The 19,320-nt window shown below is 55.5% G+C and overlaps 1 protein-coding gene across 2 annotated transcripts in view; it reads left to right on the top strand.

The window, feature by feature from the left end:
• The first annotated feature begins 26 nt into the window (after positions 1-26).
• SAMM50 (SAMM50 sorting and assembly machinery component) overlaps positions 27-19,320 on the top strand; it is a 36,459-nt gene continuing 17,165 nt past the window's right edge. For both annotated transcript variants that reach the window (XM_036237633.1, XM_016135747.2), the window contains exons 1-12: positions 27-200; positions 4,094-4,204; positions 5,401-5,502; positions 7,720-7,807; positions 8,726-8,832; positions 9,358-9,488; positions 9,724-9,811; positions 11,945-12,073; positions 12,550-12,621; positions 13,391-13,477; positions 17,346-17,416; positions 18,720-18,787. In XM_036237633.1, the coding sequence (XP_036093526.1) occupies positions 180-200; positions 4,094-4,204; positions 5,401-5,502; positions 7,720-7,807; positions 8,726-8,832; positions 9,358-9,488; positions 9,724-9,811; positions 11,945-12,073; positions 12,550-12,621; positions 13,391-13,477; positions 17,346-17,416; positions 18,720-18,787 (1,075 nt within the window). In that variant the 5' untranslated portion in view covers positions 27-179. The remainder of the gene's footprint in view (positions 201-4,093; positions 4,205-5,400; positions 5,503-7,719; positions 7,808-8,725; positions 8,833-9,357; positions 9,489-9,723; positions 9,812-11,944; positions 12,074-12,549; positions 12,622-13,390; positions 13,478-17,345; positions 17,417-18,719; positions 18,788-19,320) is intronic.

Here is a 19,320-nt window from a genome sequence, read left to right on the forward strand (position 1 = left end):
GGGCCCGGGGCGGGGCTGAGGCGGGACATCATGGCCGCCCCCAGGGCTCCGCGTCCGGGGGACTTGTGGGTGGGGCGCTGACCGGGTGTTCCCCCACCGCGGACCCGCCTTCTGTCCTCACCCGCCGAGCCTTGGTCGGGCGCGGGCCGCTTCGCCAGGCAGCGGTCGGAGAGAAGGCCATGGGGACGGTGCACGCCCGGGTAAGAGGCCCAGCGACCCGTGGGCTGCGTGTCCTTCGGGCGGGCGCCGCGGGGAGACGCACTCATGGCTGCGCCCGGGGGGTCCCCTGGCGAGGGGGCTCCAAGGGCGGCGGGGCCCGGAGGCCCGCGCAGAACCGGGCCTGGCGCTCCGCGTGTAGCGCCCCCGCGCTGGACCCGCTGGCCTGGTGCAGGAGGCCGCAGAGACGCCGCCCCCGGGTCTCCGAGACCTCCGAGCAGGAAACCGATACACAGGGGAGGGTCGTGACTCGCCCAAGGTCACTCAGCGACGTTGTGGTCCAGAAGGGACTAGTGAACTTTCCCTGGTATCCTGGAGCAGAGTAATGAGTTTTTCGTTCCATGACTTGGCTTCTCTGTCCTCAGCCATTTCGGGCGTCTTCTCTCGTCACCGGTCACCTCCAGTCGCTCTGGTTCCGCCGCTGGCTGGAGTCATATAGACTCCCAGAGCACCAAGTGTCCCTTAAAGTCTTCCAACTCAGACCTATCTAGGAATCTTCTTTTCCTCTTTATACTATCAAGGACGGAAACTCTATGCTTTAGTTCCTCCTTTTAAAGTGGAGGCCATCATAGTACTTGCTCAGCAGGCTGTTAGGAGAATTAGAAGACACGATGCATGTTAAATACTTAGGTGGGTGCTTGGCACGAACTAACTGGTCGCCAGACTTCTTTATCGTAATTTTAACCGAGGGCCAGAGGATGAATATTTGTCCAAGGTCACCCTGTTAGAGCCTCAGAATGTTCCAAAACTCAGACCTCCTGAGTCCCAGCCGTCAACATGACTCTCCTGCTACAACGTGGATCGTTTCACTTGCCCTGCTCAGAAGTTTTCAGTAGTTTCCTGTTATCTTCTTAAAGAATTTAGTACAGACTTTTCTCAGCCTGGCATCCAGAATAGGATTTAACTCCCTTTCTTTCATTCAAATCTTGCATTCAAATGAAACACAGTTGCTCCCTCTTCCATCATCCGCCCGCACTGCCATCGTTAGCTATCAAAATGTTCCCATCTTTTAGAATTCAGTTTAGGTCACTGTCTACACAAACCTCCTCATCTCCCCTCATCTGGATGTGCTACTGACTTTTGATGTTTTTCCTCTGGTGCCCTGCTTTAGCTCTGTTTGTATTTTTATCTTATCTTTTAGATTCTCAGTTTCTAGAGGTTACAGTAGGGACTGTGTCTTACTTGGCTTGTATCCCTTGTAACATCTTGAACAAAGTAAGCGTTCATTCATTTATTTAAGTGATATTTACCACTAGTCTACTATATGCCTGGCACTATTTATTGTAGATACTAGGGATACAGGGGGAAAAAAATCTTTGATTATATATTGACACAAAATGTTTGAATTTAATTTGACCTTTCTGTTCCACTAGTTAGTGTTATGTGAACTTTTTGGTCAAGACTCACAGTTAGAAAACAATTTACATTTGCTTTCTAGTAGCACATGTGAAACCAAAGTTTTGTGAAACAGTGTTTACCATTAATATCTTTTAAAGAATATTTTCTATTTGATTCTAGTCTGTATCACTTTAAAGATAACTGTTCCTAACTCATTAAATTTATTTCATGTCCTATTCCTTCAGTTAGCACTTCCTGGCACAGTGCCTGGCACATGATATTTGATAAAACTTAACTGGTAGACTGACCTGGTTAAAGTTAGAGGCTAGATCCAGATATTCTAATTCATTTCACCAAACACTTATCCCATGCCTGCTCTTCCAGACATCAGAATGTAAATTCTGTGAGGGTGAGGATCTCATAAGTGCTTGTCACATAGTAGGTTCTTGATATTTGGTAAATGAATGAAACTCCACTAGCAAGATAGTTAATTTGGAATATCAAACTTCGACGTAACTGTAAAGTCATGAAGACATCATCTCTTAAACTTAAAGCCTGAATTTCAGATTAAAGAATACAAATGAGTGTGGCAGGTCTTTAGTGAATCTTGTTTCATGCTTTGAAATTATAGGAATCATAATGAAATTTTTTTTAGCATAATGGAATATAAACTCCGTGCCTGGACAAAGCATATTTGCTAAACATTCAGTTGAGATAGAATGAATACATGCGTGTATTCCTGACCGTAGTATATACTGTGCATACATAGTTTACACAAATATAATATACTTTTTATGCTATGCAAACTTAAATATAGAAAGCATATTTATGAAATGATGCAGAAAAAAGTATTTTAATTCGTTAACATGTTTGAGAAATATAGTAGTGATTCCATTTTTAAAATATTACACAAGAAAATTGAAAAGATAATGATATGAAATAATGGTATATTTTTTGCCGAGCATTATCTTCCCTTCTTTACTTATGTAAACATTCCAGTTCAAGCCCCGTGAGGTAGGGTCTTGGTCTGTCTTGTTCACTGTAGCCTTCCCTGCCCTTAATCCTGTGCTCAGCATACAGTAGACATTCAGCAAATATTTGTTAAATGAAAGAACAAAAGAAAAAAAGTCATTCACTTACCCCTTCCACAAATAATTTGAGTACCTCTGATGTGCTAGGACAGATTAAAAAACAAACAAACAAACAAAAAACAAGAAAAAAGGAGGAGTACTCGCAAATGTCATAAGCGTCTATTGTCCAGAGGTGTCCTGTGAAGCAGGGGCTGATTCTGCCTGAAGAAACCAGGGATGGCTTGCAGAGGAGATGACATTTACGGTGGCTCTTTAAGCTACTTAGGCGAGAAACTGTTCCTGGTAGAGAGAACAAGGTGTGCCCCAATGTGAACGTGACCGGGAGTGGTGGGGACCAAAACTAGAGTAGCAGGTATGGACCTTAAGGTAGGGTTCCCGGTGTGCCCTGCGAAGGTGTCCGGTTGGACCATCCGAGTCTCTTAGGGTAGGGAGGGGAAAGGGGACCTGACGCTGTCGGGTCGTTCCCTTTCCAGAGCACCAGTGACATCACGGAGGACGTCCCGACAAGGCTCGTATTCCAGGGAAGTGGTGACTGTGGCCCAGAGTCCCCTTTGCTCTGTGTCCTGCAGACGTCACTCACTTCCGTGCACGTTGAAAGTGCTTTTCATAGAGAACTGGTGGAGTGAAGAAGCAGCAGATACTGGTCAGCGCAGTTTTCCCTAATCACATGGTGCCGCACTGGACCCAAGTCCATTCCCAGAGTGTCCAGGAATCCCTGTGGACAAGCCGGCATGTGTATAAAACATAATATTGTCTGTATGTTATCATGCATACTGTTATAGCATCATGTCTCCCCAAAAGTACTAAACCGGGCACAACCTGCAGAATCCGTTTTCAGAAGATGCTTTAATGCTTTTGAGATGTCAGTTTAGGTTGAAGAAAGTGATTCCTTTCTGGCCCATTTTATGAGCATATGCATTTCCTCTTAGTGTGTGAATGAGACTTTCTGAACCAAAACGAGCCTATCAGGGTTCAGAAAAATAAACTTTAGTAATATGAGTTGTCAGTGTTCTTATCCTAGAATGTATCCAATATTGATTTAAAAAATTAGGATACTTTCTGTAACAAGAAGAAAGCACATTCTTTGCCTTGACAAATGTCTTTCAGGCATCTTATTTTTGAGTTATTTTTGTCTTCAAATGGGCTTCAGGTGTACAGAACTAGATTTGCTGTAATCATCGGTTCTGGACAGCCATCATAGATTTTTGAGTTAATGTTCATCTCTGTTTTATTAACAATACACTGTACACCAAGAAGCTCACTACCACTGTAGGATGCGGACATCGACAGTCTCTGCGTCTGCCCCTCCCCCCCCGTGCTCCCCACCCTGCCCTGCCTCCACTCACCAGAGGAAACCACCGTACCCACTCACCTGGAGCACCATCTAAAGATAAGGCTTTGGTTTTTTGTAGGAGTTCATTCATCTGTGGTTCCTCCCTCCCTTTCAGAGTTTGGAGCCTCTTCCACCCAGTGGACCTGATTTTGGAGCGTTAGGAGAAGAAGCTGAATTTGTTGAAGTTGAACCTGAAGCTAAGCAGGAAATTCTTGAAAACAAAGATGTGAGTGTTTTGTTGATGGGCTGGATACAGTTATTACTAGAAACATTTACTTTGATTAACATTTAGGGAAATGAAAGGGCATTAACCTGTTTAATTGCCTTTATTAAAGAAGAGTTTGCAGCCTATTACATTTTAGAAAGACTAGTGACTTTTAGAGAAATAATTTCTGGTTTTAGAAAAATAGTTTTTCCTTGGTGATTATTTATGTGGGAAGTTTCATCAAACACATTTTGTATTTGTGTTATTTTAAAAATCCAAAAGTATTTCAAAGACAAACTCAAATTATGCATAAGTTTATACTCTCTTTCCTGCTCCCAGAAAAAAGGCCTTGGATCTTGAATGAAACTTTTCCTAAACTTTGTTGATTTTGAAATTAAGTGCAGCTGAAGAAATATAAGCACATTTTCCATTAATTCTTAAATTAAGATCTTTTCAGTGCAGTATTCCAATCACCTATAAGTTATAAGTTTTTCTCATACTCCCTCTGACCTCTGCTTGATTTTTCTGTTACTCTGTACCATCTGCTGTACTATATACATTGCCCGTTTCTCCCCCCTTGAAGCAGGAATTTATGTTTTGTTCACTGCTTTATCCTCAGTTTAGAACACTTGGCTCATAGGTAATCAGTGCATTTTTCTTGAACAAATTAAATATGTCTATTGCATATTCACTTCGCTAAGTGGCTTTTATGAAAACAGTGTGGTGAGCGAGAAGCCGTTCCTATTTTTGACAAGTTTGCTTTCCAGTGAGGGGACAGGTGGGAGGCTCTGAGTCAGCGCTTCTCATGCCACGTGACTCCACACAAGCTCTGCAGCAGGGCGCACGCGGTTCTGAATTGGGTTATGGTCCCCGTTCCCCCAGGGGCCAGTGCTTGGGGATCACGTTGGGAAGGATGCACAGGGGGCCTCTGCGGCCTGCTGGGTGCAGGACTGACGTGGTCCTTGATCGCTTGGCTACGGAGACCTCCTGGGCCTTGTTCACAGGAAGTACAGATGCAGCAGAGGGTAAATTCAAGTCACTGTTTATTTGAAAAGGTGTGAAAAATAAATAGAATTCAGCCAGAGATTAAGAAGTGTGGACCATTAAACTTGAAAAAAAATCCTTGAAATTAATTTTGGACACTTGTCTTTAGCTTTGATGCCTGACCTCTAGCCCCGTGTCATACTCAGCAGTCTGTGTCCCCTTGTCATGTTTAGGTGGTCGTTCAGCATGTTCATTTTGATGGACTCGGGAGGACTAAAGATGATGTCATCATGTATGAAATTGGAGACGTTTTTAAGGCTAAAAACCTCATTGAGGCAAGTATTCTCTCTGCTCGGCGTTCTTTCTGTTCCTTTCCACTGATGACTTTGCCTCTGATGGTGCATCGCGCCCCACGCGGGACCCTTCCGTTCCCTGGGTGCCTCCCACGACACGTGTTTGCGTTCCCCCGTATCTTGGAAAGGCTGGTGCTTGCCTGTGTTCTTCAGCACCGTCTCAGCCTCGGAGGAGGGGCTGCCAGGGCTGGGTGCCCGCTGCTGAGTGCCCACTGCTGGGTGCCTGCTGCTGGGTGCCTGCTGCTGGGTGCTGGGTGCCCGCTGCTGGGTGTCTGCTGCTGGGTGCTGGGTGCCCGCTGCTGAGTACTGGGTGCTGGGTGCCCGCTGCTGAGTGCCCACTGCTGGGTGCCCGCTGCTGGGCGCCCACTGCTGGGTGCCCACTGCTGGGTGCTGGGTGCCTGCTGCTGAGTGCTGGGTGCCCGCTGCTGAGTGCTGGGTGCTGGGTGCCTGCTGCTGAGTGCTGGGTGCCCACTGCTGAGTGCTGGGTGCTGGGTGCCTGCTGCTGAGTGCCCACTGCTAGGTGCCCGCTGCTGGGCGCCCACTGCTGGGTGCCCGCTGCTGGGTGCCTGCTGCTGGGTGCTGGGTGCCCGCTGCTGGGTGCCGGGTGCCCGCTGCTGGGTGCCGGGTGCCCGCTGCTGGGTGCCGAGTGCTGACGTCTACCCAGGCCCCCTGCTTGGTGCGCTCGTGCGCGCTCCTGTGGGTGGCACGCGGTCGTGACCCACCCCGCTGTCTCCTCTTATCCACAGTCACTCTCCTCTCTTCCGTGGGCTCCTTCTGTCCTTCTGACCCTGGGGCCTTGTTTACATGCCCGGCAGGGTCACCAGCAGCTTCCCCGTGGCCAGGTCCGCCAGCTCCCTCGGTCCTTGTTTAACTTGACTTTCTAACAGTGTCTGTCCATTCCTACTTTAAAAGTTAGGTTTTTTTTTGTTTTTTTTTTTTTAAAGATTAAAACGATATCTGAGTGTAGTTTAAAAACCAGTGCAGAGCAACCTGACGGCACGGAGGGTGTGGGGACGGCGCGCGCCGTGCCCTCCTGCCCGCCCAGGCGCGCGCGCCGTTCCCTCCTGCCCGCCCAGGCGCGTCGCCCCGCCCCGCGGCCACCAGGCCGGGGTCCCCGCGCCTTTGAACAGCGGTCCCCTTTCCTCTTCGACACTGTTCATCATCGCGGAGACCTTGTCACACGGGCACGTGCCGCCTGCACAGCCTCTCATCGTGCGGACTGTCCACCGTTTATCGTAAGGTCTCCTGCTGACTAACAAATCGATCGAGTCTTTCGCTCTCACGAACCGTGCCGTGTGCGCGTGTGACAGTGTGGCTGTAGGATAAGTTCCCGGGGGCGGGTCATTGGGCCGGAGGGCGCGCGCTCTATGATTCCAGCGCATGTGGCTGCCTCGCCGCCCAGGGCCCGCCTGCCCGCGCCCCTCCCAGCGGTGCTCCAGGGCCTGTCTCTCGGCATCGGGTGCCCTCGCACTAGCAGCGATCTTGCCGGCCTGTTAGCTGCGAAATGCCGTCTCCTCGTTTTAGCTCGCGCTGTTGAATCATGAATGAGATGAGGCACCGTTCCCTTGTCTGTCCGCCATTCGTATTTCTCCCGCGTGAGTTACCTGCTGGTGTCCTCTGTTTTCCATGGGCTTGTCCAGTCTATTTTCCTGCTTCGTCTTTGGAATTCGTTTGTATCCTCCCTCTTTTCTCGACGTTTCCCTCTCCTTGGTTTCCGTGACTCTCGCTCTCTCCTGGCCGCTTCCCCCCCCCATCACTTTCATCTTCCGCCTGGCCACCCGCAGGTGCTGGGTTTCCCCTGAGGACCAGCCTCCTGGGTGCCTTCCCCGCACCCCTGTGGTTAGAATTCAAGCGCACGTGCACACCAAGCCTCCCTTTCACCAGGCAGAACCCTCGCTAACCAGTGACCGCGAGTCCCCGCCCGGAGGACCCGCTGGGGTGTGTGCACTCGAGTTCGGTTCTGTTGTTGTTGTTTATACAAAAAGGATCACAGCGTGCACGCCGCTTTCTGCCCGGCTTGGTTCTGCACTTCTGGGAAGGACTTTTTGTTGCTCCCTTAGGCTCTGTCCCTTCTTTCACGTGTCTGAGTAGTGCTCTCTTCTCAGTGACTAGCAAGCAGCCGTGGCCACCAGCCTGGCCTCAGAGCCCCCGTCCTCGTTTCTGTGTCTTAGAGGAATGCATGCTCTCTCTCTCTCACAGGTGATGCGGAAATCTCACGAAGCCCGTGAAAAGCTGCTTCGTCTGGGGATATTTAGACAAGTGGATGTTTTGATCGATACCTGTCAAGGTACATGTGGTGTTGTATCCCTGGGATGTCCCATTCCGCTCATCCTCAGGGATCCCAAAAGCGATCTGTGTGTCCAGGCTCAGACAGCCCTGGAAATTCATCAGGCAGATGGGGCTTGGCTGTTAGCAGGCTCAGGGGAGTGCCGATGTGCGTGTCAGGCCAAGGGAAGGGGGCAGACTTTGAAGATATTTTCGTCTGAACCCCTGGATGATACCAGGGGTCCGAGAAGAGTCCTGGAGGAGGGAGCCAGGCGGCGTTCGGGGTCGCCCAGTGGGCGTCCGAACGGGCTCTCGCAGACTCCCTCTGAGTGTGTGCTTGGAAGAGAGGGGAGCACTGGCAGGCACTTGCAGTTTTTGCTGATTTGCGGTTTGCTGTGGGATTCGGTCTGGGGCTGGAGTCACAGCTCTGCTTTTTGAGGTTACCTGGGACTCGTGGTTTTTCCATGGTGCCTCGTCACTTCATCGTGCCTAGGGTCCTGTGGTTCCCGAGGTGGCTGAGCACCATTCCAGCGTCCGCGTTTCCTGTTCCAGCATCAGGAAGGAGGTGAAGGGACACCCCCTCCCTTTAAGCACCTGTCAGTGGAGTTGAGGCCCCAATTATTTTTAGGACCCTCCCTGATAGAACAGAAGCCTTAGCAGGTAACATGTGCTTAAACGGATGGGGTGCCGCAGGTATCTCGCCGAAGCAAAATCTGACTGTTTTTTGATACTTTCTACCGCAGAAACTAGACACAGGTTTTTGGTGTATCGTGATCTTGTGCGGCCGTGTTCTTGAACTTAAAAACAGAGGGAGTGATTTCCAAAGGGGATTATAGATGAGCTGAGCCTTCAGATCGCTTGTCTTTTTCAACAGTGGGACCTAAACTAAAACTCCGCATCCAAGCTGTGTCTTCTCGTCAAACTCTTTTATCTTACCTAGGTGATGACGCACTTCCAAACGGGTTGGACGTTACATTCGAAGTGACCGAATTGAGGAGACTGACGGGCAGTTACAATACCATGGTTGGGAACAACGAAGGCAGCATGGTACGACACGGGCGTTTCCGTCCTCCTTGTGGAACTTTCAGTTTTGAGCTTTTAAAACGTGGCCGTGTTCTGAAACGTGGTGGTCTCAGAACCCTTCGGCGCACCTCCATCCGCATCTGTGAGATAACCCGTGCTTTCTCGTTAGTCTTCCTAGAATTGATCTGCTTTGTTTTAGAGCGTTTGAAAACAGGATTAACATCAGTAGCGAAGCAGGAATAACATGGGGAATGTTTATGTTATTTTTCCTATTCAAATTCTTCTAAACTCCAAACCCACAGAGTTGATTTCCCTGAGCCTCACAGTTACGTCACCAAATTTAGCCAGTCCCACGAGTTAATCAGGTGTGTGTGTAGGGTGTGTGTACTCGGCATAGGTGCATTTTAAAGAGTAAAAGCAGTTAGTTTCTGCCAGATCTGTAGTCTGCGTTTTATCCTGTTCTCATGAGGGTCCCTTAGCTGTCATGGTCTTTCGTAGACATTAGCATTCCTTCCATTTAAACCCCCACCATTTTTCTTTTCTTCCTAGGTACTTGGCGTCAAACTCCCCAATCTGCTAGGCCGTGCAGAAAAGGTGACATTTCAGTTTTCCTATGGAACAAAAGAAACTTCCTATGGCCTGTCCTTCTTCAAACCACAGCCCGGAAACTTCGAAAGAAAGTAGGAAGCCAAACAGATCATCGGGTTCAGTGGCCTGGTTTAGAGTTAAGATAGCTGGCTTGTTTGCGAACAGAGACCGTGCAGACTCCGCCGACACGTCTGCCTTGTTGCAACATGCTGTAGATTTTCTCATGAAGACGAACCCCAGAAGTGTACTTTTTAGTCTGTTGATTTACATGTGTGCAAGCGGCAAGCGTTGTTTCGGCGTTTAAAGCTCTGTCCCATTGCCTCCTAGCTTCTCTGTAAACTTATATAAAGTTACTGGGCAGTTCCCTTGGAGCTCGCTTCGGGAGACGGACAGAGGACTCTCGGCCGAGTACAGTGTGAGTAGTGTTCACGCCGTCCCCTTGGCGCCCTCGAGGGAAGACGGCGCCGGTTTGATAGAGTCCCGGCGACGGCGAGGGCGGGGTGGGCCCGGAGAGCACAGGCCCGTCGGTGGTCTGGCGCCCGGGGTGGTGGGCGTCGTCGCTGGGGCCACCCCTGTTCTCTGCCCTCCGGTCAGGGCCTCCTTGGCTGCGGGCCGACGGCCGGGGCCGCACAGGGGCCGGCACCCACAGATCGCCTCTGCGCGCCCGACTTCCCGCGCCGCCATCCGTCTGTCCTTCCTCGTGTGCTGAAGCCGACAGCTTCCGATGCCCAGCAGAGGCGCGTCGGGCTCCCGAAAGCTTCGTCGTTAGCCTACACCTCAGGCGGCTTCTAGCAGGGTCTGACCGAATGCGGAAAATGGAGTGACGGTCATTTGGCTGCTTTTGCTTCACGGCGAACCTGCTCTTTTTCCCCTTCGCACGTCTCTGTTCCTGGCCGTGGGCTGGTCAGAAATGCCGGTTCAGGAGCTCTGGGAACGGAGCTCTGGGAACGGGGCCCAGGCACCGGTTTTAGCCCCCACCCCCAGCCCTTGGGCCGATTCTCCTGGAAGCCTGCCGAAGCCTTGTCACCGCCTGGGCTTGACGTGGCACCTGCGGGCACTGCGGCCGCTCGCACTCCTCACCCCTGCAGGCCAGGGCTGTGGGAGGGGCGCACGGACGCAGGCCACGCGGACACAGCTCAGGGCGGAGCCGGGGGCCGTGCGCGTCGCCCTCCCTGCTCCACGTGGCCGCCTTTCCTGGTCTGGAGAGAGCGGCTCTCAGGCACCCGTCTGCCCCTGCCGGGGACGCAGAAGGGGACACCGTGGCGGACACTGCTCTCTCCAGCCCCCGTCCTCCAGCGGGTCTCCAGGAGCCATCAGTATGGCCGTCTGTCTGGGGGGTGTCCCCTTTTATCTCTCGGTCCTAAGACTTTTCGAAAGAGCAGCTTCTCGGGCGGTAGGAACGCCTGTGCGTCCGCGTGGGGCTGGAGTGGAGGCGTGTGGTGGTGGGGCCGCCCCGGGACGTCCCTGCTGGAGGGGAGAGGGCAGCAGAGCCACCGCGCGCTCGAGGCTGGAGCCCTGAAGTCGGGAGCTGAGTCCCGGGAGGAGAGGACCGTGTCCTCTTCATTTACGTCCTCGGTGCTGACACGAAGCCGGGCTCGCTATGCACACGAAAAGGTGGCCCCTGGCCCCTGCCTCGTCTTCCTGACCGTGACTCCAGGGCCGTGAGATGCGTGCCCTCTGAGTCAGTGTTTCTCTTGTGAGGAGCTACTTTGTAAGGAAGGAGCTGGCCCAGGGCAGCTCTGTGTCTTCCACGGGCATCTGGGAACGAGCTGCCCCAGGTGGCCCCATGCGAGCGAGGCTGCCCACCCCCCGCCCTTGCTCGATGCCTTGTCGGGGCTTGATAAGTAAGCGTGTTGAGGTGAGTGCCCCCAAGTTCTCACCCTGAAAGCTGGAGGGGGGGCCCGAGGACTACAGCGGCTGCCCGGCGTGGGCCTCAGGCTGGGAAGCGTGAAGTGACCTGGCTTCTTTGTGAGAGGGGCATCATCATCGTCGTTCCGGAGGCCACCAGACAATATCGTCCACTGTTCAAAACAGGGTGGGCGTTTCTTGGGGGTGAACCATCGAGGATGGGCTGTGCTGGCTTTAGGGAGGGGCCTATGCCGAGAGGCCTGGAGCCCAGAGTTCACTGGCTCGGGGCCCGGCTGCAGGAAGGGCGCTCTTCACCCTTCCCTCACCCCTCCCCGGGGCTGATGTGGGTCATCTTGCTCACCCGGCCTGGCTTCAGATAAGGGGTTGGGAGGGCCGGGCAGGGTGTGTGCTAGGTGGTCTTTGGGTGGAGAGGAAACCTGTCAGTGACAAAGTGGCTGCAGCCTTCACACAAGCGACCCCTGCCCGCACCCAGAGCACAGCCGGGCCCCCGGCCCCTGTGCGGGGCGCTCGCCTCCCCGGGGGCCTTCCGTCCGTTCCTTCCCCTTCGTCCCCTCCCCCCTGCCTGCCCTTAAAAAGCAGCAGGTATCGGTGACTCCATGGCCCCTCGGTCTCAGGCCCGCTCGGGCCGGCCGGCCGGCCTGCAGCGCGCGAGGCTCGTCGTCCCCGTGTCTCCTTGCAGTTCCCCGTGTGGAGGACCAGCCACACCGTCAAGTGGGAGGGCGTGTGGCGAGAGCTGGGCTGCCTCGCCCGGACAGCGTCCTTCGCCGTCCGAAAAGAAAGCGGCCACTCGCTGAAGTCGTCCCTGTCGGTAAGGCCCCTTCTCGTTCGGGGAGGCCCTGGGGTGTCCCGCCGCAGCCACTGGGACGGATTGAGGAGTGTCACGGATCGGGTCCCTCGGTCACTGACCCGCGCTGCCTGGTCATTTTGTGAGTTTAGGGACACCACCTCGTGCCCTTTTTCCTAAATAACATTGGCGGTCCTGGGCAGAGGGGTCCTTAACAGCCGACGGTGGGATTTTGGTGACCGTTGGCTGCACCGACTCCGGCCAGGGGTGGAGCGAACCCAGTGACAGGTCGTGACCTTCCGCCTCACGAACAGGGATTGTTGGTCCTGGCCTCTCAGTTCCCCTGGACGTCACACGGTGACGATCGGCCCCCTCGCAGGGAGAGGTGGCGGGCGGGTTGCGTCGTGCTCGGCACAGGGCCCGGCGTGTCGTTGGCGCTCTGAGCGCTTGGCGTCTCTCAGACCCGTGTGGCGTGAAAACCCCCGGCCCGTGTCTTGTAGCACGCCATGGTCATCGACTCCCGGAACTCCTCCATCCTTCCGCGGCGGGGCGCGCTGCTCAAAGTCAACCAGGTAGGCGGCCTTGCCCCCGACCTCTGCTCCCCACGCCAGGGTCGGGGTACACAGAACACGCATATCTTCAACACCGAACGTGTTCCTTTAATTGCAGAAGCTGTTCTAGAAGGGCTCGCGAGGGTGGCCGTCCACGCGGGGTTCCTCCGCTGGAACCACCCTCTACAGCCCAGGCTTCTCCCCCGACACAGTGCAGAGCGGGAGAAGGTTCTGGGCTCCTCGATGGTGCCCCTGAGCAGTCCCAGGGGAAAGTGTGGTGTGGTGGGGTGCGTCCTCAGCAAAGAGCACCGCAGGCTGAGGTGTGACCCGGTCGTCTGCCGGGCCGGGCGGGGAGGGGAGCCGGCCGCCGAGCTGCGTGAGGCACTGGTGCTCTGCGCGCGGGGCCTCCGCTCTCAGGGGGGCAGCTGGAAACTGGCTTGAAACTTCCCGTGACGGGTGCCGAAGGGTGAAAGGTGGGCCAGTTTTTCCCCAAACGCTGATTAGGCCGCACGAGCCACATCCGTGGCAGGCTCTGTGACGCTCACGTCGCCAGCGCGTCCTCTGACACACAGGACCCTCGCGCTCTCGCCATCCAGCGTGTTTGGTGATTCTGTGTCTGTCGGTCGCTGGCACCGTCCAGAATGAGCGGGGCTCAGCGCCCAGGAGGCAGCGGTGGTCTGTGGCGTTCCTAAACACACACAACAGCGAAGTTAGATGGCAGCCGCGCCGGCAGCGCTTGGAAGCCGTGCGGGTCGGCAGGCTGCTCCGTCTGACTGGTTCTCCCCCGCAGGAGCTGGCGGGCTACACCGGGGGCGACGTGAGCTTCATAAAAGAAGATTTCGAGCTGCAGCTGAATAAGCAACTCGTATTTGATTCAGTGAGTATCTGGCCAGGAAGTTGTCACCTGCGTTTACACCCGTCGTTCCCGGAGCCCGAGGTCCCGAGCAGCTGAAGCCCTGGTGCTGTTCTGGCCCTCGCCAGGCGGGAGGGCGCTCTGGGGGAGGTGGCACCTGTTCCCTTCAAATGATCTGTTAGTCATTTTATACCTGTTCACCGTCCGGGGCTCTCAGGGGACTGTGGCCGGAGGCCCTGTCCTCTCCCCGTAAGGTCACGTCCTTAGAAACTTGGCGTCTTCATCTTAGCTGGCTGGGTCTGCAGGGCTCCGGGTGCTTCCAGGAATGTGGCTGTTCATCCAGTTTGGTTCAGCTTCTCCCAGCTCACTCGGGAGGGAGGGGTAAGTGACCGGACCCTGCCCCAGGCAGAGGAGACCCCGGCCTGTTGCCAGTCTTCTCGGTGCCGAGTGACGGGGCCAGCTCTCCACCCCGCCGCGGGTGTCTGTGCCCTTAGCTTCCTTCGAGCTGGAGCCAAGGACCGAGTTTTAGCGAAACGGCACACACGTCTGTTTCTAGAAAGCCTATTTTGAGGTCACTTGTCACCGGCGGCTCCCGGTCAGTCCTGGACACAGCTTGGTCCCTGCCTTTCCGCTGCTGCTGCTGCTCTTCGAGAGGCCCCCCTGTTGTCCGGTTCAGCAAGCTCCTTGGGTCCCCTCCCCGTGCGCTCTCCATGGCCCTGGACACTGTCCTCCCTGGGCTCCGTCGTGGTCCCTCTGCCTGCACGCTTCACTTGTCCTCGGCCCTTCCATGGCTTGCTGGACTCCGCCTCGCGAACGTGTCCTCGTGGGGACGTCCTGCTGCCTGTCCTCCGTGACGGGCTCACCGCCCCCCCCGGTGGTGGCAGCCGCCGTCTCTGCTCTGGCCCCTGGAGACTGAACGTCTCAGCTCTATTCTACGGGCACTTCAAGTTTGACATGTCGAAAGCCATTGCTCCTGGCGTCTGTGCCCTGCCCTGGGGCTCCTGGCCCCGCCGGCCTGGCCCCGCTGGCCTGACCCCTGACCCCGCCGGCCTGACCCCTGACCCCGGCACGGCCGCCCTTGACCTCTGAGTCCTCACTCCTGTCTCCACCACGCCACTCGCGTCTCTGCTGCTCCACCGTGGCAGCGATGTCACTTCCGGGTGCACCTCCTCTCCCCAGCCCCGGCTTCCCCTTCTCCCCGCAGCCCTTCCAGCCGCGCGCTGCTGTGTGCGGCCATGCTCCCGGCTTGTGCTCCCGGCTTGTGCTCCCGGCACGGTGCGCACGGCCGCCGGTCGCATCTCTGCCCCTTCTGCCTGTGCTGCTCTGCCGACTGCTGCCGCTTTCCCAAGGGGCCGGGCTCCCTCTCACGTCCGGGCACCTGTTCTGCGTCCTCTGCCTTTACTCAGTGGTTCACTGGCCTCCCGTCCTCCGCCTGTATGGCTCTGGCAGAGGCGTGCCTCCTGCAGGCCGCCCCCGACCTCCGGGACGGCGGGGGGGGGGGGTGCTCCCCCACTGTGCTCAGGATCCCTGTGCTTGCCTCGCCCCCCGCTCGCCCAGCTGCCCGCCCAGCCATCACGTTTGCACGCCAGCCGCCTGGCACCGGGCACTCAGCACGCCCCAGCGCGTGAAGCACCGCCCCCCCTCCTTGTGAGGGGGGGGGCCCGCGGCAGACACCTGCGAGTGCAGGCGCGGTGGCGACAGGTGTTACGCAGAACGAGAAGGTCGCTCTAGTGGCCACGGGGCCTGGAGCTGAGGGGAGGGGTCAGGTGCCTTCAGAGACTGGCGCCCTGTCCGCTTGGAGACGGTGCCTCAGCGCTGGGCGATGCCGCTCCGGGCGTGACCGGGGAGACGTGGCCCGGAGGAGCCGTGGGACGGGCTGCCGTCGAGGTGTCGGGAGGGGCTGTGCAGCAGGAGACGCTGAGAGGTGGTTGGCGAGGGACCCGGAGGGAGCGAGTCGGACAGTGCTGTGGCGGCCGGCTCGGGAGCTGGACGTCGGCCTCCGCGTGGGACGGGGATGCAGAGGCTGTGAGCGGGGGACCGGGCTGGCTCCTCGCGGGCAGAAGGGCGTCCGTGGAAAGCTGGTGACCTTTCCCAGCAAGAAGGGCACTTAGAGGAGGGTGTGGGGAGGGGCCGGGAGCGGCGTGCCAGGCTCCTCCGAGGCGTCGGGAGGTACGGGGCGGCCGGTGGCTGGCCCGGGGGGCTCCCTGGGTTTCGCTCGGCCCGTGTGTGTGCTGGCGGGGGACCCTGGGGGAGAAGCGAGTGCGCGGAGGGGCACGGGGCGCACCGAGCAGGCTGAGGAGCGGGAGGGGTGCCGCGGGCCGCGCTCCTGGTGCTGCCGGTTCCCAGCGGAGGTGCTGGAGGGAGGGTCAGCGCGCAGCGAGGGCTCCCCACGGGCCGGTGGGCGCAAGCACCCAGGCGCCTCTGAGGGCCTGTCGGGGTTAGGGTCCCACTGCAAAGGAGCCGCTGGCGCGACGGCGGGCACAGCCGAGGGAGGGGCGGTGCCCGGTGAGAGACGCAGGTGAGGCGGGCACGGGTGGTGAGTGCTGGTGGCGGGCCGGCACCTCAGCGGGTAAGGACGGCCGCAGGGACGAGAGGGCCAGGCCGGGGCCGGGGCGTGCAGAAGGCCCGCTGGTGCCGAAGGCTTAGGGAGTCGGTGCCGGGCGTGACTGGGAGCCGAGGGCAGCGGGGCTGGGGGCAGCTGGGCCTGTTCTGGCGGGGACTGAGTTCCGATCTGCGCCCCGTCCCGCCTGCTCTCGGGCCGAGCGAGCGTGGGGGAGGAGGGCAGGTTCGCCAGAGAGCCGGGAGCTCGGACCCCCGCCCCTTCCGTCCCGCCGAGGGCGGCATCCAGGCCCTCTCACTGTGACACGTGAGCCCCGCGGGCCCTGCCCGTCCTGCCAGGGTGGCCACCCTCCGAGGGTGAGCCAGCTCTGCTTCCCTTTCTGCTCTGGTCCAGAGCGCCTGGGCGGGCGAGGGGAGCTGTCTCCGGGGGCACGGCGAGCCCCAGCCCCTCACCGCATCCCGCAGCATCTGTCAGAGCACCAGGCTCCGCGTGGCTGCTTCCTGAGTGCTGGTGCACAAGGAGCTGCGTTACCAGCACGCGCTGTTCCGATCGGCAGCGCGGCCCACTCTCTGCCCCCGTTTTCTCTTGTAATCCTTCCAGCTGGTGCTCTAAAAAGACACGTGAGCAGCCTCGAAGGACATAGGAATTTACCAGTCAGACAGGACGTGAGATGAGCAGAAATGTGGAAGCGAGCTCAGGAGATACGGGCCGTGTGGTGAAGGCGCTGGGCGAGGCGGGCCCAGAGGGCTCACCGCGGTTTCTTGCTTGCTGGGCGCCACTGAGGCATGAAGGCTGGATCCTGATCTAAGATTAGGTCACTGCCCCTGGCCTGTTAGAGAGGGGCTGTGTCCGCGAGGGCTGGGTTGGAAGCTGCGTGTCTCTTGCATTTCTCAGTTGGAGGAGCACTGTAGCCTCTGCCTGCTCTCACCGGCGATGCCATGTGCCCTTAATCCTCGCTGCTCTGAGACCAAGTCCTAGAGGCCTGAGCAGGTGTAGACTCCGTTGTCCGACCCTGTCTCCCCTCCACGCCCAGTCAGGCCGTGGCTGGTCCCCGTGGGCCTGCCTCCTTGCGGAGGAGGGAGCTCCCTGTGCCTAAACGGGAGCCGTGCCCTGCTCGGGTTTGGTATGCTTAATTTGGAATTTAGAGTTGTAAGTTTTTAAAGTATCCACAAAACACTTTGAACTGTATGTACTTCAAGTGTGGGAGCCTGGTTTCTCCTGTGGCCCTTGCCCCGCCCCGGCTCAGCATGTGGCCAGTGACCAGACTCAGGTGCGTCTTCTATCTGCTAATGCTTATCGGAATGAAAGAAATGCCCCTTTATATTTCCGTAGGTTTTCTCAACATCTCTGTGGGGTGGAATGCTGGTGCCCATTGGCGATAAACCATCCAGTATTGCCGACAGGTGAGTACCAATAAATGAATGGGTCATTTGCAATTCTTTTAGGCTGGTTTCTTGTAAGATGTTTTAGAGAAGTTTATTTAAGAGAGCAAATATTTCCACTTTACTTTCATTTTTATGTTTAAGTTATTTTCAAAACACCTAGCATATCTCATACTTAACATTTTTTGCCTTTTATGAGGAGGACGTTAACTTTATTATGTTAAAAAATTTATATTTTGAGTATGAAAAAATACAGTTCATACATATTATGGAGATATAAAAATAGAGAAGCACATAGGGAAGTAAAAATTTTGCCCAGTGATGAGCAGGTCGACATTTGGAATTACTTCCTTTTAGTTTCTTTTAGTTTATTTTCGTGGGTGTGCGTTCACGTATGCGAATATACGTATTAATTTACATATACATCTATATTAAATTGTTAATATGCTGTATCTTGTGTACAGATTTGTGCCCTCCCTGCTTTTTAAAAAGTTTTAAAGAAATTATAAACCATTCCCCAAGTCGTCAGAAGTTTTTCATAAGCAGCATTTTAATGTTTTGCTATTTGCACGTAAATAACACTCTGAAGAATATGACTTTTTGCTATTTGCACATAAATAACACTCTGAAGAATATGACTTTGTAAATAATTTTTGTTCATTTTATTTTCTGACAAGAGATTCCTAAATGTGGAATTACCATCTCAAAAGCACGCGACCGTTTTTAAGGCTCCTGAGGAAGATGCTGGAGCCTGCATTTTAGAAAGCTGGTCGCAGTTCACATTCCTGCCAGCAGGCCGTGGCGTGGCCCTTGTCGCTCTGAAATACTAACGACTTCTTGAGGGCCAGAAACTTTCTTCAACCTCACATTAGTAAAAACGAAGTTTAGCTTAAACTAGTTCAGCCTTTTGGGATGGCACTTGGGAAGTATAAAAACCTTTAATTTCTAAACTCTGGGACCTGACAGTTTGGCCTCCATAAATCCTACTTACAGAAATACATTTGTAAGTGTACAAAGATTCATGTGTAAGGATGTCCATCGTAGCATTGTCAATAACAGCACAAATGCTCCAGCTGCCAATAGGGAAATTGTTAAATCCAGATGCAAGCATTACCGAGAAAACTATGTAAGTATGAAAGAGAACGAGATTCGGCTTTTACGGTGTTGACCACACTCCTGTGCACCCTCCGCTTCTGAAACGTTCCCCCGCGTGAAGGTGTCGTCGGCACCGCTGGGGGCGGCCTGGCTGGCGCGCCTCCCGGGCCCCCCTGCACACCTCCTCCCGATGGCCTTGCCCGACTTCTGCCGTTCTGCTCTGTTCCAGGTTTTACCTCGGGGGGCCGACGAGCGTGCGCGGCTTCAGCATGCACAGCGTTGGGCCACAGAGTGAAGGTCTGTCCTCCCCTCCAGCCCTGCCGCGTTGAAGTTAGGGTCACGTCTCATTTTTCAAAAGCATGCGTTGGTTCTCGTGATTCCTGAATAAGAGGTGCCCGTGCGTCCCCGCTGCGGGATCACGTCACAGGCGTGGGAGGGTGCGTGCCGAGGGGGTTGGAGAACGGGGAGAAGATGGATCTGTGCCTCACGGAACGCACGGCGGCGGCCGGCGTGAGCGCTTGGCTTGGACGTGCGTCTCTGTGCCCGGGCCCCTTCTGTTTCCGTGCCGTTTTGTAAACTGGCTTTCCCGCCGCCCCTCAGTAACGTTCCCGGGAAGAGGTGCTTATTGGAATAAGTACTGGATCATTTTTAATTGCTGCCTGTTTTACCTTATCGACACGCTATAACTTTTAGAAATTGATAGACGTTAGTTCTGAGAGCAGTTTTAGGTTTACAGGAAAGCCGAGCAGGAAGCAGTTCCCATGTGCGCCCACAGCGCCCTCTCTTGGTGACATGCCGCGTCGCGCGTTGGGCTTGGCACGTCGATGCAC

Source organism: Rousettus aegyptiacus, unplaced genomic scaffold (assembly GCF_014176215.1).
Source record: "Rousettus aegyptiacus isolate mRouAeg1 unplaced genomic scaffold, mRouAeg1.p scaffold_m13_p_2, whole genome shotgun sequence".
Lineage (NCBI taxonomy): Eukaryota > Metazoa > Chordata > Mammalia > Chiroptera > Pteropodidae > Rousettus > Rousettus aegyptiacus.